Genomic DNA, 24,275 nt, shown 5'->3' on the forward strand with positions numbered 1-24,275 from the left:
CCTAACCAGTTTAAGGATGGGCTTCTGGCTCCCCTCGGATGCATCTGGACTCAGATCAACTGAAAGACTGTAAGAACAAAAACATCAACACGCACTAGATACAGACAGAAGAGCTTACACACGCGCATTAACAAACATTGAGAGACCAGCTGGCTAACAACGCCACCATAACTGAGAGAGAGACGGAGAGATGGAGGGAGCGCATACAGTAAAAGAAAGAGTGAGGGGGAGGGAGAGAGAGATAATCGCGTAAATATGACGCAACACACAACCGGCCTCTACTCACTCGCGCGCTACAACAGTTCGGTTACCTCGGTGACCAGACACATTACCTTCGTTATTACAAACAAACATGAATATGGTAAAATACTTTAGTAATCTTTCGAAATAAGATCATTTTATGACACATTACAACGCTTGTATTATTTACCAGTGCTTGTGGGAAACCGCTTACACCATGGCACGTTTTTGCAAGACAGATGGTTTTAATATAGCTTTTATTTATTTATTTATTCAATTTAATTAATTCAGTGTTAATTTTTTTTCTAAAAAACCATGATTAACCTTAAAACACGCAAGAGGGGAAAATAAGCAAAAATAAAAATAATTAAAAAGTCACTTTTTATATTATCTTACATTTCGTTTGTTATATTGATATAATAATATCAAACACATGAGAATGGGTCAGATCCAACCTTTCATCTTACCAATGAGAAATGTCTTTTTTTTTTTTTTTTTTTTAAGATGTACACCAGTTTTGAGGAATATATAAACCTCTGTATGTGTGAATCAATGTACGGTTTCTGATGTGCTGTTTATTAGCATCAGCTTCTCCTTCGGTGCCACAAACTACAGACAAGATTCTACTGCCATTTTATTATTCATAATTTTTTTTCCCACAAATAAACAAAAAGGAACAGACTCCCGTCCACATATGCAGGAACAGAATATAGTCCATTCTGATCCCCAAATTACAGATGTTCATCTACATTCAGAACAATGTAGCAGACAGAAAACCACCGGACTCATGTGATTTTATTTGATTGTGTATGCATGCGTGTGTGTGTGTGTGTGTACAAATAGTGTCCAGCATCTGTGGGCAAAGAACAATAGTTGTCAAGATCTTCAGTGTCTCAGCTGGCTCTTCCTTATCCATTAATTACACCATAATAAAAGTAAAAAATAAATTGAGTTACAAAGAACCAGGTGCCGAGAGACCTTCCTCTACTAATGGTGAAAATATCACCATTAAAACTAGTCACATTTCCAGTCTCATCCGTCTGATACTGAGATGATTCAGTCCAGTGAGGGTCAGATAAGAGAGTCCAGAAAACAAAAGAGGCTTCACTTATTTCCTCCGTCGACTGTCTGGAGATCTGCTTCTCGACTTCCTCCTCGCAGTGCTGGTGGAAAACAGAGATGAAGATCAGTATCAGCCAGAGCCGAGAGTTGAAAATGACAGTAACGAGATGTAGATCTGTTCAGAACTGACCGTCGTGAGGCTGGAGAACGTGCAGGTCTTCGCTGCCTCGCTGGAGGAGAGTAACTGAGTGAGCGAGAGTCTCTCAGGGAGTCTGCTGGCACTCTCTTCGGCCGCGGAGGACTGCAGAGGTCAAAGGAAATGATTGAGACAGTGTTTCAGAGTACAGCAGTGAAATGGGATGCAATTCATGTGAAAAGTTTATCTAATAATGCATGGGGGAAGATAGATTTTTTTGTCTTATAAACTTTTTTTTATCTGGCATTAAATTACTATTAACTTTTGACAGAATTTTAATTAGTTTTACTTGTTCATTATTCACAGAAGTTTTTTTATGATCAACTGCCACTTAAAAAGTGTTTTTATTTTATTTTAATTTTTTTTGAAATCCAAGTTTCCTGTGGCTGTTTAAAGGGCTGGACAATGACCAAAACCTTGTTAATTATGTCAATCAGACTATAAAAAGACAAGAAAAAAATTGTACTATTGTAAATTTACTGTAAAATAAAAATAAAAATAATATTAATTTTATTTTACAGCACACCTTTATAAAATATTCATAAAAGTGGGATTTTATTTTGGTGGAAAGGTGCAGAGAGCACACAAAGCTTCTCGGTTGTTGACCACAGGCAGTTTGTAAGCGCTCCTCATTACGAGTCTGGGATGGTGGTTCATGTGTTCCCAAACACTCATTACAAGTGCCCCAGATTCAGAGCAGATGCAGAAAGGAATGTGTGTAAACCAAGCCACTCGGAGAATCTGAAATCAATGGATTAGAGCTGCTCTCTTGTAATAGAACACAGTGTTTTACTTTGAAAAACACAGAACATGTTTCCTTCTTTAACTAAATCACAGCCAATGTGAAGTTTTTTTGTTTTTTCCTCAATACCTTAGTAACCTAAGACTGAAAATGTAAGATTGTTGGTTCATGCATGCAAACCTGGAGGGTCAAATTAAAATTTGAATTAAATGCAGTGGAAAATTCGACATTTCTTTAGCTGAGAAAAAAGAGAGCAAAATATTCTACCTTTTTGTCTTATCTTCTTGTTCACTTTCGGAAGAGGATGAGGAGGATGAAGAAGCTCGGCTTTTGGCCTTCTTGCTTGCTTCTTTATTTGTACTTGCTTTAACACCCCTGGAAAAACAAACATTGAAACGAAGGGTACCATATATACACACACATTTAACTGAATAAATGCAGAAAGCTTTGGCACTTACCCTTTGGATTTCTCCGTCTCAGAGTCTGAGCTGTCGGATGAGGATGATGATGATGAGGATGAGGAAGAGGACGACGATGAGGAAGATGAAGAAGAGCTTGAGCTGCTTCTCTTCTGCTGTTGGCCAGAGCTCTCCTTCTCTGGTTTCCCATTCAAGGCAGTCTTCCCTCTTGCTGGCGGTCCGTGGTGCCGCTCAGGGACAGATGACGGGGACTGGCCTCTTGATCGGTCACCAGGTGGACCCCTGCTGTGTGACAGGCTGGTCATTGGTGATCTAGAACGGACAGGTGCTTCACGATGTGATTGGTTGGGATGGAGACGGCTGTCTTTGGGAGGGGAAGGAGACGGACGTTTCGAGTTCCTTTCTGATTGCTTTTCATCACTTTCCCTTGATCTGTCAATCTCTGCATCTGTAGACTTCACACCCTTCATCTGTCTTTGAGGAGAGGGCGAGGCTGAAGAGGATGAACTGGAGGAAGAGGATGATGATGAAGAGCGGTGTGGAGGAGTGGGATCTTTGGGGGGCGCCCTCGTTCTTTGTTCTCGCTCCCGTTCTCTTTCTTTCTCCTGTTCACGCTGTCTCTCTCGCTCTCGGTTCCTCCTCCTCTCCTGCTCTCGCTCTCTTGACAGTGAACGACTTCTGCGTCGGCGGACAGGAGACGGTGAACGCCGAGACCTGGGTGCAGAGAGAGAAGAGATTGCAGAGATTGAGAAAACATTTTTCTTAAGCACCAAACAAACATATTACAATGATTTCTATAGCATCATGTGATCCTTGAAATTGGTTTTAATATATATAATAATGGGTTAAATATATCTATAAATTTAAAATAGTTCAAGCATGTCACTGGCAAGACACGTGAAAACCCTTATTCTTTCGGTCACTCCGTCTTGTCTATGTATCATAAAAATATACAGTAGTCAACATTTGTAGTGGATCAAAAAAAGTACCTCAAATTTGTCCTGAGACAAGAACACATTTTAGGTTTAGCTTTTATGACAACTTCGATGAAAGGTTTTGATTCACTTCAAATGTTGACAAGTGTATATTGTGGCAACGTCTCCAAGAACCTGCAAAGCTACAAGCTAAAAGTTTTAGGCACTTGTGTAAAAATGCTGTAAAATGAAGAGGCTCTCAAAAATAATGTCATAACTAGATTTACTTTATCAATTCACTTCTATTAACTAAATTAAATTAACATTTTGTGTGAGCATCCTTTGCGTTTAAAGCAGTTTTGCCCTAGATGCACTTGGGCGTAGTTTGTCAGGAAGCTTTGCAGGTAGATTTTTTGGTCCACAGTTCTTCTGGATTGAGTCTGTCTCAGTTTGTTCTGTTTCTTCATGTTATTCCTGACAGACTGATGATGATCAGATCTCTGTGTGGAACACTGACTGCTGTTAGACTTCTTGTGAAAACAAAAATAAAAACCACAGATTGTCTTCTGTATTGTCTATTTTTAAGGTTGAGTTTAGCTTTCCACAAACTGGTTCTCTGACTAACCTGTAAAGAGGACTTGGTCTTCGGGGACTCCTAGATCTGCTGCTCCTTGTTCTCCTCTCTCTAGAACGCTCTCGGTCTCTGTCCGATGGTCTTGCCCTGAATCGGTCTCTCTCTCGCTCTCGGAGGCGCTCCCGGCTGCGGTCCCTTCGGAAAGGGGATGAGTTTCGTGGAGGTGATGGTCTCCTCGCTCCTCGTCTCGGGCTGGGAGAGCGTTGTGGGTTCTGGTACTGTCGTGGTGGAGTGCGTTTTGGTGAAGGTCGAGAAGCCGTCTGTTTGACCGGTGGCACGTCGTTCCTTCCTTTCCCCCTCGGAGACAAAGGTGACGCATCTTTCTTTCGGTCACTCTGTCGGTCTCTTCCCCTGTCAGGAGAGGGAAGTGAAGAGACTCGTTCCAGCTCTGACGGGGTGTATCGCTCGCCTCCTCGATCTCTGCTCTGAGATTTGGTTTCTACTGGAGGCGTGTACCTGTCCCCACTTGGGGCTCCTCTGTCCCGTCCTCTCTGAGGGGGTGAGGGAGGTGGACTTGAACTCCCTGTGGGAGTGTACCTCTCTTTTCCACGCTCCTGATCTTTGGCTCCTGTGGAAGGAGACGAGGAGTGGCCAGGTCTCCGCTCGTCCCTTTTTCTCTGGGACTCAGGAGGTGAGCTCTGTGTTTGTGTGGGAGGAGGGTACATCTTCCTGCCTTCATCACTCTCTGCATTCCTTCCTCGGTTCTCCTTCTCTCGGCGCGCAATAGCCTGAGCTATGACAGCATTAGAAACTGGCATACCTGAAGCACCGCTGTCTTTTGAACTTTTCTTCTTCTTCATTTCATCTTCCGAGGATGACGATGATGAAGAGGAGGAGGAGGAGGATGAGGATGACGAGGAGGAGCTGTCACTGTCACTTTCACTGCTGCTGCTGCTGCTACTACTGCTGCTGCTGCTGCTCGCAGCTTTTAGTTTGTCTTTCTTCCCAGGCGGTTCCTTTTGCATCGGTCTGTCCATCTTCTGGTCTTGAGGACTCGTCTCTGTTCTCCCGTCTTTCTTGGCCACCTCTTGCTCTGTCTCGCTTCCTCTGGCGCCTCGTCTGTCCTCAGGCTGACCGCTAGAGGAGGACGTCCTGTCTGATCGAGACACCTCTTCTCTTCTGTTGCGGTTTCTCTCCTGTGCTACGTCACTCTCTCTGGCTTTTCTCAAAGCTTCTTCTTTCATCTCCTCCTCCCGTCTTCGATCCTTCTCTCGCTGTTCTTCTCGTTCCTTCTCTAGTTCATGATTTCGTTCTTTTTGCCTTCCGTTGGCGTAAGGCGAGGGCTTGGCAGGAGACATGGAGTCACTTGATCGGTTTCGGTCTCTCTCCTTCCCTCTATCACTCTCCCGTCCTCGGTCATCTTTTCTACTAGATGGGATTGTATCTCTATCACAATTCCTCTGTCTGTGTCTCGCTCTCTCTCCATGCCTCTCTGTGTCCCTATCCCTGGGGGATACAGCTCTCTCTTTCTCCCCACTGTGTCCTCTTCTTGTTCTATCTTTACATGGAGAAGGAGACGGGGACGAGGATGAGTCATGTCTTCTTTGACCTTTGTCCTTTCTCTCATTGTCCCCTCGGTTCTTGTCTCTCTGCCGCTTAGGAGACGGAGAGCGAGACAGAGAGTTGGGTCTTTTCGGCTGAGAGGGTTTCTCTTTCTCTTCGCTCTGTTGTCGCCGCCCTCGCTGCTGCTTTTGTGGTGGAGAGGGTGAAGAGTCATGTCTTCTTGTCTGAGGGGGTTTCCGTCTCTCTTCGCTCCGTGGTCGTCTGTCCTGCTGCTGCTTTGGTGGAGGAGATAGCGATGAGGAGTCGCATCGTCTTCTCTGAGGTTTTTCTTGCACTTTTTCTCTCGCGTGTTCTCTGCCTTTGTCTCTTCTACTGTGCTCAGGCGATCTTGAGCGTCTTGGTGACCTCTAAAAATGGGGAAGACGAAGAATTACAGAGGTGCAAAACTTTTTTTTTTTTTTACTAGTAAGAGGGTTGCTTGAACTGCTCAACTAATCTCGGCCAAGCCATCAAGTGTTTACAAGACAAGTTCTTGCATTCAATGAGTTCTTGAGGTGCATTTTTAGAAACTGGACTATTTTTATCTTGACATACTATATTAAAATGCAATGCTTGTCGTGGCAAGAGGATCAAAAAAACAATACAACACAGGAGATGCAACAAAGGCCAAAGACCATCTGAATGTGTTTGGTTGTTGTTACAGAATAGAATACATACTAGTAAGTTTACTGTAAAACTATAATGCTTACTTAAAAAGAAAATACTATAATACAACAATGAAACAAACAATGAATAAATAGGATTAAATTATTACAGCATATGCCTCCGTGACTTCCAAAACTACACATTACCTCTCGGACTTCCACCCGTTTTGGGCTTTCCTCACTACGGCCACGGCGCCTTCTGTCAGGTGATCTCCCTTTCCTCCCCTCGTCTGGACGAGAATCTGATTTATTCTGTGGTTTCCCTCTTTGGGGGGACGGGCTGAAAACAGAAGTCATGCATCTATATTTACATGAACTCTTACTAATTAGGAATATTTGATAAACTAAATTTGAAACGCTGAGCAAGCATACATATTTGATGTATTTTAGGACAATTAAAACCAAAAACATTGAAAAGGAGAAATTTTGTTTATAGTGGAAAATGTTCTTGTAATTGCTATAAGAATATAAAGAGTAAAACCTGAAGGCATACTATATTATGGATCCCACAGCGTGCATGTGATACCTGTGAGCTGGGCTGGAGGATGCACTCTGCCGTTTTCGGCTCTTACTGGGAGGAGGAGACTCATTGTCACTCTTTCTTTTTCTTTTGGCTGTTTCTCTGTCATCTGATGAACTGTGGGAAGACAAATGATAACATTTCAATTATAATACATCTAGTTATCAGAGGTAACGGAGTGATGAGGAGGAGAAATCCTACCTCTCTGTGTCACTCTTCACAGATTCCTCTCTGAAAGCAAACATTTATATTTTAAGCAGTTTAAAAAATTATCCAGAATCTTCTCAAGTTCTTGAGCATTTCTAATGCTAAAACATTTCTTGAACACATAAAACAGATTTTCTACATCTAGACCTAGTATGAACAGAATATTGTAATTTAAGGGCATTAAATGAAACCTTTTCTTTTTCTTCTTTTTGTCCTTTTTCTTCTCTCGTCGAGGAGAAGGTGATGGGCTCTCAGAGCTGTTACAAGAGTGAAAATTGACTCATTAATATATTGTTCTTATAAAACTCTTAACGCTTAAAGTGTTCCAAATAACTTCTCCATTCTCCAGTTTACCTTTCTCTGCTTTTGTTTTTCTTTTTCTTCTTCCGGCTCTTTTTTCGCTCAGGAGATGAATCCGACTTATCAGACTCAATAATTCTGAAACAAAATGATGAGACAAAGACAGAACATAAGGTAACTCCTCAGATAAGATACAAGACGTCAAAGTCTGTACTTCTGAAAGTTACAGTACATCAAGCTCTTTTATTTCAAAAGAGAAAGATAAAAGTGATTGCTCATGATAAGACCCCTTCAATCTCCCCTCCGTCTACTCACTGGTACTTCTGCTGCTGCTGCTTCTCTCTTTCCAGCCTCTCCTGCTCCCTCTTCTCCTTCTCTCGCTCCTTCCGGTCAGGATGAAAGGATGAGCCGTCAACGTAGTCAGAGCTGATCCCGAACGCTTCTCTCAGACGGTCATTTTTTTGCTGGTTAGCAGCTGCCAGTGCATGAGTCTCAGTCACGCTGTGAGAAAGAGCGAAACATGGAAGGGAATAAAACTACTAACAGTGCACAGAAAGGCAATGAAAGCTCCTTCACGTCTGTCTGGATGATCTGAAGTAATACTCACGCTGGCCTGTCTGCTGGAGCAGGGGCAGGTTCTTGTCTTTCTTGCAGCATCAAGCGGAAGGTGTTGACTTTCTCTTCGATCTCCTCTGCAGAGTACCTGTCACACAGCATGCTCTTAATATCTGCTCCTGAAGAACCTTCTCCAGAACACAAACCCAAGTGTAGAGCACAGGAAAAATCATAAAAACACTACAGTTCAAAATGTTGGGGTCAGGAGGAGTTTGTCAAGTTTTTGAAAGAAGTCTCTTATACGGCCAAGTAGGGCTGCACAAGTTATCAAATTTCTAATCGTGATTACAATTATGGATACCACAAGTACAATCGCTCAAAGTGACAATTAATCATTCAAAGTTTGCTTAAGATGCGTTTTTTTCTTTCTACAAGTTACCTTAAGGGGTTTTCCATCGTTTTAGCTCAACATTATAATACCTTTTTTTTTTTTTTAAGAAGAACCAATCTGATAAATAGTTGACATTTGAGGCTTAATACTATAGAAAAGCACTAAAAGTTTTTTTTAGTTTTCAGCTTGTTTTTATCTAAAAATGCAGCAATGTAGTTGCATTAAACAATGGTATAAACATTAATATAAATTGTGATAATCATAATTAATAGTCGCAATTTCAAGGCAATAATCATCAATTATGATTGTCATAATTGTGCAGCCCTACAAATCTGAATTCAAATCTGAATGTTCAGCAGTCATTACTACAGTATTTAGATTAATGATTAAAACAGCAGATTACTAACATATATATATATATATATAATTATTCTTTTTTTTTTGGAAACTGTGATAAAGTTCAAACAGCTTTTATTGAAAACAGATATTTTGTATATCATTTTTAATGTCACTTTTGATACATTTAATGCATCACAGTTGAATAAAAAGTATTGAATAATTTTTTTAAATCTTACAGACTCCAAACAAAATTCATATAGTGCCCACCTAGATTAATTCATTTTAAATGCAACCCAAAAATACAGGGACTTTTTTCCTATTCTGTTTGATCTTACCCCTGCTCCTCCATCATGTCCTGCAGCTCGGCACATTTCACCTCCAGCTGTCTCTTCCTCTGGTGCTCGAGGATATCAGCGTTAGGTTGTCTGTTCAGCTGGCTCTCCAGTCTCTCTCGGTCTTTCTCGTCCCGCTCTCCTCCGCGCTCGTCCCTGGTTTTCTTTGCACGTATGCTGGACAGGTTCCTCTGAACGTAGCCGTTGGTGCCACTGCCTCGCGGCGTGGTCAAACCGATACCGTTATACATCTCTGCTCTGAGAGGCCAGACACAGCATGAGAACTCATGAGTGAGCACTGAACTGAACAACTTTGCACATCACAACACCGTAAGAGGCCCTGGCTGGGGTAAAAGCATTTGATACATAAATAATGTGAATAAACGAGTGCTGCCTTCTGCATCTGTGGTTAATGGTGAGCTTTAACCATGTAAATAACAATTATTACCTTTTTGAATTTTTTTGGAGTAAACTAAAACATGTAAACAGTTAATAGAGAAGGAAGGACGCCAAATGGAATTAAAACTACAGAAGTACTAGTTTCTTGTTGCTGACTCATCACATTCACAATGTAACAAAAACAGATTTAACAGAAATGACAACTTGATGTGCTGACTTTATTTTTAACCATGCAAAAATGCCAAGCTTGAGCGGATTTATCTTTATTTCGAGACCCTAGCAGAACAGCAAGTTTGTATAAAACAAATAATACCTAACATACACTAAATAGGGGTAAATAAAGAACTTGCTTAGGTCACACAAAATTGTGCCAGGCAACTAACACAGTTTTTAATAATTTCAATGTTATTTCTATTTGCCTAGTTACTGGAAAATGCTTACAATGCCCTGAAGTTGACCAAAAATATGATGCCTATTTTTAAGCTTAGCCTATTTATTTATTTTCCTTTTTTTTTAATCTGTTCACACAAAAGGGAACCCATTCAATTAATTTCTAATTCAATTAACATTACACAGTTATTTTATGAAGTATGACACATTTAACATATGGTTTCTTATTTTATATGATCAAATAGTGACATTTATTGTCATAATTGGGATGTAGTTGTATTGTACTCAATGTCTCGAAAATAGCAGTGAATTTATGCAACCCTTAAATGCCCAGAATTGCAAATTTACAATGTTTTTCCAAATCACACCATGATGCAAACCAATGGCTTTCTACAGACATGTACGTTAAGTGCATCTTTTAATGTGCTGAATCACTAACACCATTGGTCCCGAAGTACCAAGATTCAGCACTCTCTCTGACATTACTGGAAAGATATATGTATATGAAGAGTAAAGCAGTTTGGTTCAAAATCAGTTATGGGCTGTTTAATAATTAACGTTACAGAGACTGTGTTGTACACAAACATATGTTAAAAATGTAGCTTTAAAGCCGAGGTAAACGCTCCCAACGTGCCATAATATGTCATGCTGTCTAGGTAGCCTGTTCATTGTGCTTTAATAACGTTAGAGACACTGTATCGCGCCCACAAGGCTTTTAAACACACTAGTGTTGAAGCCAGCAACAGGCCGAGGCCTTCTGTGCTGCTAATGCCTCCTCCACACAACAACCCGCTGATATTCTTTCACTTTAAGTGTTTATGTAACGACGTTACTCACTAAATACCCTCAGTGTTTCTTTGTATAACAGTATTTGAGTTGTTTCAGCGCGCTAGCTGTGCCTTGTGTGCTAGCAGGACCCCTCCACGGTACAGCATGCTAACGGCTCGCCGAGCTACAGTAACGCGAGAGCTACGTACCTCTATGGTCCCGCTCAGGGAGAGAACGACAGTGGAACCGTTACAGGCCAAACACCGAGCAACTGTGGCAAAACGAGCGAAAACACAGCGATTCTGTAGCAAATAATCCTTGTAAAATAAAAACGATGTACGCAACGTTGCCTAGAATGAATAGATAACGCTCATTTAGACGTCATCGGGACTACCTCGCGATAAAGTTCGAGGTTTGACTGTGGACTACATTTCCCACAACTCCACTCACTCGCTTCACCCACGCAAGCGTGTTTGTGTGCTTCAAAGTAAGATGTTTTTTTAAGTTTATTTGAACAAACATACAGTAAAAACGTCAGTTTAACAGCAATTTAAATTAGCTTTTTTTATAAAAATATATTTATTCCTGTGATAGCAAAGCTGAATTTTGAGCAGTCATTACTCTTCAGTGTCACTGTTTCTGTCTTTCTTCCGTTCTTTCTAAATCATTATAAATCAGAGCTCAAGAAACATGTCTTATCATCAGTGTTAAAAACGGTTGTGCTGCTTAATATTTTTTGTGCTACATTTTTTCCAACAATCTTTTGTACCATTATAAATGTCATAACTGGAACTTTTGATAAATATATTGCATCCCTGTGCTGAATAAAGTATGATAAAGAATAAGAAATTTATATTCTGTGTATTTATTTTATGATCTCCAAAAACTATTAATAGTGGGCTAATTTGGTGGAAAAAATCATAAAGCCTGCTTCTGGCTGAATTCATTTTGGATGTAAACAACAAACAGAAAATAAGCCTCATGTGTTTTATTTTACTACATTATTCAGTAAGATCTAATACAGAAAGAATAATTACATAAAAAGAAATTATAGTTTTTTTCTGAAGAGAATCCAATACTGATTTAAATATATTGTTTTTAGCTTTTAGTCCCCTGTGTTAGCTTTGACACTATCTACTAGTGTACTAAACACTGCTCATTCATAGTGTGTACTACAGTGTATGCTCTATAGTTTGTAGAAAGGAGGATGTCGCAAAAAGATGCCCAAATACACAGTACTCAAGAAACAGACAAACAGTCTCTATATTACCCATCAGCTGAGATTCTCAAGTGTGCAGCCAGTGGACATTTTCACTAACTTCACAGATAAAAAAAAAAAAGACAGGATGCTATGAGCTTTGGAGTAAGTGAATGAATAAATGCAAACATTAATTGCAATAAATAAATAAGCCATGCATATTATGGATCCTCAAGATATTAGGGCTTCCCTTTATCTCATCTATTCTTGCTGAGTTGACAAAACATCAAATCACCAGCATGTTCTCTGATAAAGGTCTTTTTATTAGTGTGCAAGCAACACAACATCTCTCTAGCACAAACATCGGGAAAGTAACAAAGAAATGCCTTTTCCTATAGTTTATGGTTTATGAAACCAAATATACAGCACTACTCTGCATATGTCTTCTGCTGCCATATTTTATGATTGATGTTTAGGCTTGGTTCTCACTGCTTGAAGGAGTACTCTGCTTTATGATGCATGATTAGTGTGTTATTGGCGAAGTAGAAGCTGTCTGAGCGTGTCTCAAAAGGGTGGTTGATCATCTCCTCAACTGAAAAAACACAACATAGTCAACACTGTACTCTTATGTTCACGTGAATATTTTTCATGCAAGTTGTAAAATGGTTGTGTGTGTTACTCACTTGTGTGGGCATCCAGATCTGGTAAGCAGTAAATGTGTTCACAGGTGTTTCTGCTGTGTGGGATACAGAAACCGATCTCAAAGTCAAACGTCTTCAGCAGCAGATCCCTGAAGTAATGCTTCTCAATCAGCCGAAACTTGTTGACTGCCTTACCACCCACTGTAAACTCAAGCCTGTTCAGAAGAGAGATTGCACATCATGCAAATACTGATTTGGATTTTAAAAAATTTAGTCTATTCTAAAGACCTCAAAGCATAAAACAACAAAACAACAACAACAACAAAACAAACATACGTGGCTCCAATCTCTCTGAGACTGAGAAAAGCAGGACTGAAATGATACTGAATGAAACGGCCTGCATCCAGCTCTATGACATCCTTTATTTCTGTGAGAGAAAGAAGAGGAATTTATACCATATTTAGGACAGGGCTTGTTCGATTTCAACTGAAAATGAGAAATATTGCATCTGAAGTAAATAAAAAATTAATTAAAGCAAAACTGTAATAATAAAAATGACAAAAGCACATTAAAACAAATTAAAACCTAACCAAAAATAAAAATAAACTGCAAATGTAAAAATACATGCTAATTCAGAATATTAATAAATACAATCGTAGTAAAAAAACAAAACAATGCTTTGACATTGTATTATTTGAAAAAAAAAACATGACATGATATATATAAATGGTATTTCAAAGTGTAAATAAACACTATACATAAGTGTACGATGCATTGATACATTGCATTATTTGACAACATCACATAATAAAATCAAGAACACAATCTTGAATGAAAACAAACTGAAAATTTTAAAATAAATGCTTAATCAAAATATTAATAAATACTATTATATAATTGTATATATAAATAAAGTAATACAAACATAACACTGATTTAGGAAAGAATGAAAAAAGAGAGAGTAATATAAAATACAAGACATTTTTTAAATGCTTCTGCACATCATGTAGAGGTCAAATGACATGTTTGGCTCCTCATTAGCATAAACACATTCCTATCTCAAACACCATCTGAAATATCACACAGCCAAGTTACGTGTCTTCTACAAAATCACCCATGTGAAACAGAAAATACGTGTTAAAAGGCACTAACTCACCTGTCGGACAGTGCCGCTTTAGGTCCAGAATGACCGATCCACCTTCCAGGTCTCTGATTTTGAACCGTGAGAAGCTAATGTTGTAGATGTTGTCTTCTGGGGAGCACAGGTAGTCTGTACACATAACACATAACAGTAAAGAACAGACAGTATTGCAGTAAAAGAACAACAGCACACAAATAACCTGGTGTCCTCACCGTCTGTGTATCCTGGTAGCCTGAGGACATACTGAGGGGTCACAGGGTCACCTGGCTTCCAGTCCAGCAGCGCCTCCTCTTCAGCTGCAATTCCTGCTCCCGAAATAAACCCATTCCAGACCTCCATGTCCCTCAGATCCCCTCTGCCCTGCATTCCTGCCACTTCCTCCTCGGCTTCGTCTTCCTCCTCTGGTTCACTGTCCTCCTCTTTCTCAGAGGACATTTCCTGCTCCATGTCTTCCTCACTCTGTAAGTCTTTCACAGCCTCGCCATCCATCCCCAGGTCTTTGCTCAAAGAGATCTGCTTTTCCACAAACGTCTCTCTCAGGTTAACTAGCACAGGCACTCTCTGTGATTAGCCTCAGCTCTTCTCTCATAAACTGTGTCTCAGTGACTCAAACAGATTAAGGCTTTCTCAAACAGCTAATCCAAGACAATCCTCAATTAAACACGGACACAGCACGTATGGCATCAATGAAAGGACAAAAAGGGAATCTGAGATAAACAGACAAATATAGAACGGAGTAATATAGCAGATTTAGGATATAGAGATTAGGATAAATGAATGAATAGAGATGACAGAAAGAAGTGTAATAAAAATGAGAAGTTGTAAATAAAGTCACAGTGCTTCTCAACTGGTGGATCGTGGCCTAATAAGGTAACAGCAGGTGAACAAAATGTAATAAATGCACAAAAATTAAAAGCAAGTAACCATACACTGATATTCAATTGTTGGAGTTCAGTAATGCAATTTTGAAAGAAAGCAATACTTTTTTAAGCAAGGATGCAAATTAATTAAAAAGCGATAGTAAGCATAACAAAAGTTTTCAGTTTCAAATAAATGTCTTTCTGTTCATCAACGAATCCTGAAAGTGTGAAGCAGTGCAGTTGATGTTTTCAAAAGTGTTAATAAATGTTTCTTCAGCACCAAATCATCATATTAGAATGATTTATGAAAGATCACGTGACAGTTAATCTTGGGGTCTTTTTTTAGGATTGAGGAAAGGACGGAGCGGGAGACTGACAGGCGGATAGGTGCAGCTTTTGCAGTGATGCGGTTGATGTACCTGTCTGTCATGGTGAGCTGAGCTGCAAGACGAAGCTCTAGATTTACCGGTCTACCTACATTTCTACTCTCACCTATGGTCATGAGCTGTGTGAGATCCTGGATAAAGGCAGTAAAATGAGCTTTCTCAGTTTTTCTCTTTCTCGAGAGGAGGAGTTGAAGTGGCTCAGGCATCTGTTCTGGACGCCTTCCTGGGGAGCTGCTCCGGACACGTCCCACCTTGAGGAGGCCCCAGGGAAGACCGAGAACACACTGGAGGGACTATGTCTCTCGGCTGGCCTGGGAACGCCTCTGTATCCCCCCGGAAGAGCTGGAAGAAGTGTCTAGGGAGAGGGAAGTCTGGGGGTCTCTGCTTAAACTGCTACCCCTGTGACCTGGCCCCGAATAAACAGAAGAAGATGGATAGATGGACTTTGTATAGGCTAGTCAAAATGGGCAGATGTCATCATGGGGAGGATGAATTATATGAACAAAACTATGCAAAATCAAAAATAAATACAGATTCACTTGCAATAAGGATAAATATGGTATATACGTATTTATATTCAAGTGTGTGGTAAAGATACAGCCTACTGCTAAAGATCACTTAGTAAAGGATTTATAGATCTTCAGGGATTCATTTTTCCATTTCTGTTTGTCAAACACCTGTTAAACTTCGTATGTTAAATTAAATATTTACATGTTTAGAAATAAGAAATTAGCTGGAAATAGTTTATAGTGTGTGTGTGTGTGTGTGTGTGTGTGTTTATATACACGTACATACACCACAGAATTGCAGTGACATCTTCGTCACCTTGTCCACACATCTTTCTGGTAAGTTTGATGTCCTCATTAGTGATGTGCAACTGATCAATCTGAATGTTATATGAGTCAACAGGAAGTGTTCACATCTCTGTTCTCAGTTTTTTTTCCACAGCAGCACTGATGGAGGGAAGAGGCGGAGTCACTGAACCACATCCTGCTTTACCCCAGCCTCTCACCTCATCCCACTGTTGGCATGGTGATCAAACTGTCATTTCCTCATGTCATTCGAGAGCTTCATCTAGAGGACAGAAGTATCCCAGAAGGCACCACAGCACACGCGAAGAAATCACGGTGCATCAGGAAGAGACGGCGTGATGCGTTCTGAACATCAGGTAGAGTTCACTTGTTTCTATCAAATGCCTAAAACTCAATGTTAAGTTATACAGATGAAGCTTATCTAAGAGTTCTCATTTATTTTTAGCACATTCAAACATAGTGTGAAGCTTTGTGACGTGTTGCGTTCATTGTAGGCCTGGATTGTTTTTCAGATCAGTCAAATGAAATTAAAAGAGCTGTTATTTAGCAGCATTAACAACGTTATAGAGTTGACTTGTGATAATAGTAAAAATGGTATCAATAAATATGTATCACAAGTGAGAGAGCAGACATTTACCATGTTACAAGACTATATGTGTGTCTGTGTGTACTTGTTTATGCTAAATTGTGGAGACTAAAAGTCCCCACAGGGATAGTAAAACCTGAAATGTTTGACATTGTGGGGATTGCGGTCTCCACGAGGGTAGAAAATAATAAAAGTAGTAAAATATGTTGATCTGAAAGAGTAACAATGTAAAATCTATTTAAGTATGTAGAAAAAAGTTAATTTTATATATATATATAAATTATATAAGTATATATTTGATTTTTTGATATATTTGATAGAATATATATTTAATTGGCATTAATTTTAATTAACGTCAGTCTCTATATACACTAATAAACTAACATTTCAATTAACACAATTTAATGCATAGTGAACAAATATAAATAAAAAATGAATGATAACTTCAAAAAATGTAAAAATGTTCATTGTAAGTTCACGAGGACAGGAACGTAATGCATTGATGAACTGAACTTTGTATTAGTGTGTTTTAATGTGTTTTCCTGTCTTCGTGTCACGTTGTCTGTACTCATGTCGTCTCTTGCTCTTTACAGAAGTCACAATGGAGATGACTCTATTGTTTATCACAGTGTGGTTCACTCAGTTCCTCATCGTCTCGGCTCTTAATTTCAGCACACAGCCAACATACACCCCAAGTGACTTCATAGATACCACACAAATAACTTCAGCAACAACAAAAACAAACCCCGAACCAAATACCCTTATTTATGCAACACCTTCGTCACCTCTGACTGCAACAACGCATATAACCATAACCAATTTGCCCAGTGAAGTGCAAACACAGACAAATATAACCCCAAATGTGACACCCACACAGGAAACAGCATCCCTGCAACAACTGAACACCAGCAGTTCTCCATCTCAACATGTCATGATGGATGATGGCGAGAGCGTAACCAATGTTAGTAATGTGACTGTGAGTGATGACAATACAAGTCATACAACAGTTTCCACGAACTTCGCAACACAGACGAATGACAGCACTGAGACAGGAACAACGCCAAGTGTGAGCTACAACTCTGACAGGAGCACCGTTCAGACTACAGACACTTCTTCAGACCCAGTCGACAGTGTCTCAACAGCTCCTTGGAGATATTCCACAGAGAAAGAGGATGAGAGAACGAACGCCGACGAAGGAAATTATGAAACTAACTCCACCCTGGCCACATTTACAAATATGAACGAGGAGTCGCGAGGAACACGAGGCACTGAGGGAAGTTACACGTTCTCAAGTGAACACAGCGAGGCACATTATGACACAACAGCGAATACAATCAATGTCAGTGATACAACAGCAACAGTGAGTAACAACCAGTCAACTCCACAAAACACAGATATTCCCACGACCACACCGTCTTACACAACAGCGAATACAGTCAATGTCAGTGATACAACAGCAACAGTCAGTAACAACCGGTCAACTCCAAAAAACACAGATATTCCCACGACCACACCGTCTTACACAACAGCGAATACAGTCAATGTCAGTGATACAACAGCAACAGTGAGTAACAACCGGTCAACTCCACAAAACACAGATATTCCCTCAACCACACCGTCTTACACAACGGCTCAAGGTTACCCCACGGTTACAGATGCGCCTGAAGACCACACCTCAACAAGTGGAGACCCCCTCTCACTCAACTCAACTCATCTCAAGATCAACTCAACTCACTCTACGACACAGGGGGATATATACAGGTTCACAAACCCCACAGAAACCACAGGAAGAGAAAACCGGACAGAACCAGACACACCCGGCGGTACCCCCACCAACATCAACGTCTCTGTCACAACTGACAACAGCCTGAATGCCACAAACTACAGTTCAAACACAAATGACACAGAAAACAAAGCGAGGCCTCCATGTTTGAGCCCAACACAAGAAAATCATTCTTGGCCATCCAAGCTGGTCTGTTTCCTCATATTGTGGACTTTAGCAATGACCGCCTCCATATTTCTAGGAATTACTATATTTCTTTGGGTGCGTCTGTCGGTCTCCAAGAAAAAGATGAAGCGGCGAGTAAAAGGAGGTGAGACGTGTGAGAAGAAGAGCCTGTGGGCCGACCCCAAAGCTTCGGTGCAGGACAGAGTGGAGTTCTGGTACGTCAACGGATCCACGCTGGAGGCCGACAGGAAGGACAGGAGGAGGAGGAGGACGAGAGGACGCGAGCAGGATACTGAGGAGAACAGCTTGTGGATTCAGCCTAGAGTCACTGTGGAAGACATAACTGAGTTCTGGTACGCAAACAGACGCACCAAGGAGGAGAGGACAGAGGACACGTAGATACAAACTTTGAAAGGCTTCGGAAGAAATCTACTTGGACTTATGTCTAAAGCGTGAGGGGATTTTGATGGAGCCTTTGTTTGAGTTACTGACTTAAAAAGTCCGAATAAGAAGTCCGAATGATGTGTTTGTGATACCACATCGCCTTTAATTGTCAGGGATTTGTGTTCAGCTGTGGCCCAAAAAAATCAAACAATAAATAAAAATGAAAAAGACAAACTCTAGGTTGATTGAAGTATTTCATAATAGACAAAGCTGACATTAAATGATGAACGAAACAGGAAGAGCCTATGTTGCAATCACATGCTATTGGAAGTATCCTAAATATGAGTTTCCCAAGCAGAAACGGCACATTAATGGCCTAAGTCATATTTAGATCATTGTGATACACAAGTTTCTGAGTTGGGTGGGCCATGAGCTTTAAACATGATGGAGGAGAGAACCATCGATAGTGACTGTTAAGGTTTATTTGTTTTTCCCAGAACATTTGCATTGCTTTTTCTTACCATTAAACTTATGTATGTTTAAGTACATAAGTAACCATTTGATGCATATTGCCTATAGCAATGGTTTTTGTTTTTTGACCAACGAGATGACTATATAGATAGTACAGTGACTATGTACAATAGTGCTGGGTAATGTTTATATCCTTGCAAATTAATGGGATGCTATATTTTATTCAAAATCTGTTAGATATTGACTAAATGTCTTCTAACTAAATACATTTTGGCTCCAGTAAAATCCTCAAGAAATGGGCAAGAATGAGTCTCCTGTCTTCCTTGATTTCTATTCTTTTCAACAACAAAGCACTTAAACACAACAAACTCGTGACAACTTCAGAATTGGGAAGTTGGAAATTTAGCTCGCACATGAAGGCAGTGTTACAGTCTCAAGTTTGGTGGTGAGGGTCCTGCTAACAGCAGCTGAGCATGCTTAGTTTGATCGCTGATGATGCAATAACTTGTGTGTTTGGTGAAAGCATGGGGACTTATGATGACAAATATTTGTTTTACAGAATGAGTGGTTTTAGCTGTTGATTTTATTTTGTTGTGTTTTGTTCAAAGTCACCATTAAAATGTGAAGTTCCTTCCATTTCATGCGAGCATACCCATGCACAACTTGTTTTGGTGTGTAGATATAATGCCGTAGGCTATAAACTTTTCAGTTTGCTCAACAAACAAATACACAAGCTAGGCAATCTAAGAAGGCTCTACATCAATATTTTTGTAATGTTAATGTCATCTTATTTAAAATACCAGTTTATATATTAGTTTATTATTCAGAACTTATTTTATGTTTAATAAAAGCACAGGCCAATTAATTGAAGTTAATACATCATTTTCCCATAAGTATAATCAAGTTTTTTCAACTAACTTTTTTTTGTAGAGTGAAATTAAATGCATGTGTCAGTAAGTCAAATAAAACTTCTCAGACATCAGATGATCTCAAATCTGGACAAGAAGAGTGATGTGACTCCAGAAAGATAAACAGTACTTCTTCTTACTTGGAAAAGTGAAGGGGAGTCCCACACCAACCACATACATTGTTGATACACTGCTGAAATATCCAGAAGTTCTTAGGGTTTTTTTATTTAAAAAAAAAAGGTCAATCCCTGAAAACTAATTAAAATAGAATAAAATAAACATTAGCATTGCTTTCTCTTGCCATTACACTCTATTAACATAAAGAAATTCACATATTTGTGAGTAACCTTTCAATGAATAATAATATGCAGTAAAAAAAGAAAGCAGCAATTTCTATTGATATGCAAACAGTACTGAATGTAAAAACATTTAAAAAGCTATTCAGTCCATAAAGAGGTTGCCACCATCAGTAGGTCAGGACTTGCGATAACTTGCCCAAGAAAAATTCTAGGGGCAGAAATCTCTGATAACACATTGTCTTTGGAAATCTCACAGTGCTTGTTTGCACTTGTTAAGATTATCTTTTAAAAATAAAGTGAAGTAAAATAAATATTGATTCTGAGATGGTGCGAATCATTCATTTGAAAGATTTACAACAGATGATGCAGGTTTGCGTCGTACTTGAGTGGCGAAAAAGAGAGTGAGACAAATATCATTAATAGGCGCTAAATGTTCAGAAAGAGGAAATGAAAGCGATTCGTCACAGCAGTTTTCTGCTAAAGTTAAACATCAACAGAAAGAAAAGAAAAGACAAAACATATTAAAGTCAAAGTAAATGAACCATCTTGAACCTCAGTGATAGATGCAATTGGTAAAGTTGCCAAATCCTGTATTTATTTTAGATTTGTGTCATTCAGATTATGAAATAGGAAAGGAAAGGATGTACATCTTAGAAGTGTTTGAGCAAACCTCACTTTAGACACATATTTTCACACTTTTCTAAGTTTGCAATACCCTCCAGCCGACAAGCGCATACACGCATAACATGTACACACTCAAACACACAGCAAAGTTGTGCAGACAAAGCATAGTCAAAACCCACAGAAGTGTCAACCCTGCACAGAGCTTCCCATTCGAGCCTGGCTTCCCTTTTTTTACTTCAGCCTCAGATAATAATTCATACCATAACCTAACACTTTTGGCACTTTTTTTATCATCTTTTGGCTGCAGCCTCTCTCAGATGCAAGCAGTGATGTGACATCTTCAGAGGGTGGAGAAATGAAAGAGGGCATGTAGGAGTGAGAGAGGAAGAGAAATTTACAGGATATCGGTGTGCTCTGCATGCAGGAGTGTGTACGTGTAGTTTGGTCTTGGAGGTGTTGGAGTGTGCAGTGTCTTTTCTCAGAGGCATGAAGGTAAGTGGAAAATGCACTTATTCATAAAGGGAGCAAATGGGGGACAAACTGTAAACAGGTTGTGGCTGTGATGGTGTAAGATGCTTTAAGGACATGTAGACAAAAAAGAAAGAGAAACACTACATGCAGCATACAGAAACATTAACATCATGCTGGCACTCGAATTGCATTGTAATAAATGTGGTAGCACTGAAATAACCTGAGGATGTACCGCTGTTCTGCCCGTCACATGACGTTTAGCTCAGTTAGAGAGCGTTGCACAAACAATGCCAATTTCATGGGGCTCCCAAAACTCGTCAGTTGGATAAAAGCATTGGAACTTAATTCTACCTTCTAGCAAAAATAAATAAGTATATATTATTTAGAATGATAAATGATATATTTTTGCATTCTGAATCATTCTGAACAAAGTAAATGTTTAGGCTACTGAGCAGTAAACCATCATATTAGAATGATTTCTAAAGGATCATGTGATGGCTGGAGTACTGGACTGGAGTAATGGCTGCTAAAAATCAGATCTGCCATCACAGGAATAACTTATACTTCAAATATGTGACCCTGGAGCACAAATCCAGTCTGAAGTGGCTGGGGTTAATTTGTAGCAATAGCCAAATAAAAACATGGTATGGGTCAAAATTATTTTCTTTTATGCCAAATATTATTAGGGTATTTAGTAAAGACCATGTTCCATGATGTTTAGTAAATTTCTTACCGTAAAGATAACAAATCGTAATTTTTGATTAGTAATATGCACTGCTAAGAATTCATTTGGACAACTTTAAAGATGATTTTCTCAATATTTAGATTTTTTTTTTTTTTTTGCACCCTCAGATTCCAGATTTTCAAATAGTTGTATCTCGGCATATTGTCCTATCCCAACAAACCATACATGGATGGAAAGATTATTTATTCACCTTTCAGATGATTGCCACTTAAGACTGGTTATGTTGTCCTGGGTCACATAGAGTAAAACAGAAATCAGTTATTTTGAATTGGAACAATATTTCAGGATATTACTGTTTTAAATCAGTTTTTGATCAAATTAATAAAGTAGTGCTGTCAAACGATTAATCACATCCAAAATAATGTCATGTTTACATAATATATTTGTGTGTATTGGGTATATTTATAGTGGTGGGCCGTTATCGGCGTTTACGTGTTGAGTTAAAGTGAGACTCTTATCGGTTAATCTATTCTCAAAGTTGGGTTGGGAGCTGGGTCAATACTAAGCAAGCTATGATGACTTTCACCTTGATATTTTATATAACCGACTGGCTGAGGCCAGCCTAAAAAGATGCTCAGGACAGTTGACAGGCCACTGCTGCGCATCTTCACGAAAGCTTATCTTTTTCACGTGTTTTTAGGCCTTACTGCTTGTCGATTTAAACATTAAAGCATCCAAACACAAGACGCGGAGAAGCTTAACAGAGTATCTGGTTGCGCGCGCGCACGAGACAGAGAGCCGCGTATCACGGACAGTGACACTGAACCGAGCTCTCTTCTCCGAAGTTCTCCTCGAAGTCCCTCCTGCACCTGAACGAACAAATACAAATCACAGTTTGAACAAACAAAAAGATGTGAAAGAGCCCAATTCAGTTCTCGTGGTGTTCTGGTGTTCAGGGCTCACGCAGAGAAAGGCGTCTCAAAACACTTGAACATCGAATTTGCTTATTTTTTTCTCTTGTGCCGACAAATACATACAAAATATGTCAAAATATCCACCTTGGAAATTATGCTCGAAAAAACTGTCAGTTATTTCTTAAGTGAAAGTAAACAGTTCAGGGAAAGAATGGGATGTGTATTATATTGGATGCGTTCATCGTCTCTTAAAGGGACCGCGCCTAATTTAGCTAATGGCTGCTGTAATGTTAATCCAAGAAAATGAAAATGAAAATCACTCACTGCTCTTGAATGAATTACTTTGTAGTTTTAACAGTCAATTAAAATTATTCAGAAACCATATATATTTTTTGATATATATAGCAAAACTGTAATAATGTGAGAAATGTTGAAGGTGTCTGAATAAATGAAGGTTTGATTGTAATATATTTCATTTTTACATTGAAGACTATCCAGTGCTATTTTACATTTAATTATTTGGTTTCTGTACCTTGACACCTACAAACTTGAAAAAAAAAACTTAAGCATTGTGTAAATAGCAAAAATAAATAAAAAAATAACGAACATACAAATTAAACAATTTCAAACAGGGCCCACTGGTACAACCTTCACCGGGTCCCCACTGACCCCAGCTATGGCCCTCACGCCTGTTTCACACATACTTTGCTGCAGTGCGTATGCAGTCCGTGTGCGTTACGTATGTGGTGCAGCACGGACTCGATGTGCTTTCACACAGGACGCGTTTGCAATCCACTACTCGGTACGTAAACGATCGCTGCACTGCTGCAGACGCAACGCTCCTGAAACGCAACTGGAATCCGTTAACATGGGTGTGTAAAAAAATATGCAACGCATACACACTGCAGACGGAGTATGTGTGAAACAGGCAGAAAATTAATCTATGCCGACCACTTATAAATACACACACATGCATGTTTATGTTTAAGAAAAATATGCTACATTTATTTATTAAATATATAATTTATATGAATATGAATATAAATATAAACATGAATAAATATTTCATAATGCTGTATGGGTGTGCACTTATATATACATAATAAACATACACAATACACATACATTTACAGTACATATTACATATAATAATGTAAACAAAAACTTTTATTTTTAATGTGATTCATTATTTGACAGCACTAAAATAATTCCTTGGTGAGCATAAGAGACTTCTTTAAAAAACATTACCAAATCTTATTTAATATAAAAAATAAAAATAAAAACATATTCTTGAGAGTTATCTTTTTATTTTCTTTACTAACTGTCTTTTTC

The 24,275-nt window shown here is 39.2% G+C and overlaps 3 protein-coding genes across 4 annotated transcripts; 1 reads left to right on the forward strand and 2 right to left on the reverse strand.

The window, feature by feature from the left end:
* Nucleotides 1-857: 857 nt before the first annotated feature.
* LOC127953798 (serine/arginine repetitive matrix protein 2) lies at nt 858-11,015 on the reverse strand. 2 transcript variants are annotated; one of them, XM_052553109.1, is made up of 14 exons: nt 10,825-11,015; nt 9,062-9,316; nt 8,049-8,144; nt 7,757-7,942; nt 7,496-7,579; nt 7,333-7,398; nt 7,136-7,165; nt 6,941-7,051; nt 6,562-6,694; nt 4,199-6,117; nt 2,699-3,373; nt 2,508-2,615; nt 1,493-1,603; nt 858-1,403 (listed from the first exon to the last, which is right to left on the reverse strand). In XM_052553109.1, the coding sequence occupies exons 2-14, from the start codon at nt 9,307-9,309 to the stop codon at nt 1,349-1,351; spliced, it is 3,822 nt and encodes a 1,273-aa protein (XP_052409069.1). In that variant the 5' UTR covers nt 9,310-9,316; nt 10,825-11,015; the 3' UTR covers nt 858-1,348. The 2 variants fall into 2 exon arrangements, with proteins under 2 accessions (XP_052409069.1, XP_052409070.1); XM_052553110.1 differs by lacking the exon at nt 7,136-7,165.
* A 1,100-nt stretch (nt 11,016-12,115) lies between these two features.
* On the reverse strand, nt 12,116-14,406 carry LOC127953819 (protein unc-119 homolog B). The gene is made up of 5 exons (XM_052553143.1): nt 13,808-14,406; nt 13,611-13,724; nt 12,791-12,881; nt 12,497-12,669; nt 12,116-12,405 (listed from the first exon to the last, which is right to left on the reverse strand). Exons 1-5 carry the CDS (start codon nt 14,082-14,084, stop codon nt 12,299-12,301), a joined length of 762 nt encoding a protein of 253 aa, XP_052409103.1. The 5' UTR covers nt 14,085-14,406; the 3' UTR covers nt 12,116-12,298.
* A 1,438-nt stretch (nt 14,407-15,844) lies between these two features.
* LOC127953803 (mucin-5AC) lies at nt 15,845-19,348 on the forward strand. The gene is made up of 2 exons (XM_052553118.1): nt 15,845-16,009; nt 16,833-19,348. Exon 2 carries the CDS (start codon nt 16,841-16,843, stop codon nt 18,584-18,586), a length of 1,746 nt encoding a protein of 581 aa, XP_052409078.1. The 5' UTR covers nt 15,845-16,009; nt 16,833-16,840; the 3' UTR covers nt 18,587-19,348.
* The last annotated feature ends 4,927 nt before the right edge of the window (nt 19,349-24,275 follow it).

Source organism: Carassius gibelio, chromosome B3 (assembly GCF_023724105.1).
Source record: "Carassius gibelio isolate Cgi1373 ecotype wild population from Czech Republic chromosome B3, carGib1.2-hapl.c, whole genome shotgun sequence".
In the NCBI taxonomy this organism is placed as follows: domain Eukaryota; kingdom Metazoa; phylum Chordata; class Actinopteri; order Cypriniformes; family Cyprinidae; genus Carassius; species Carassius gibelio.

Excerpts from the sequence above, each read along its gene's own strand:
- LOC127953803 (XM_052553118.1), top strand. The coding sequence starts at position 16,841 with ATGGAGATGACTCTATTGTTTATCACAGTGTGGTTCACTCAGTTCCTC.
- LOC127953819 (XM_052553143.1), bottom strand. The coding sequence starts at position 14,084 with ATGGATGGCGAGGCTGTGAAAGACTTACAGAGTGAGGAAGACATGGAG. Across the intron at positions 12,670-12,790 it reads CTCAGAGAGATTGGAGCCAC|GCTTGAGTTTACAGTGGGTG; the intron begins GTATGTTTGTTT and ends TCTTCTGAACAG. Across the intron at positions 12,406-12,496 it reads AGATCTGGATGCCCACACAA|TTGAGGAGATGATCAACCAC; the intron begins GTGAGTAACACA and ends GTGTTTTTTCAG.
- LOC127953798 (XM_052553109.1), bottom strand. The coding sequence starts at position 9,309 with ATGTATAACGGTATCGGTTTGACCACGCCGCGAGGCAGTGGCACCAAC. Across the intron at positions 7,943-8,048 it reads GCTCCAGCAGACAGGCCAGC|CGTGACTGAGACTCATGCAC; the intron begins GTGAGTATTACT and ends TCTTTCTCACAG. Across the intron at positions 1,404-1,492 it reads CGTTCTCCAGCCTCACGACG|CACTGCGAGGAGGAAGTCGA; the intron begins GTCAGTTCTGAA and ends GTTTTCCACCAG.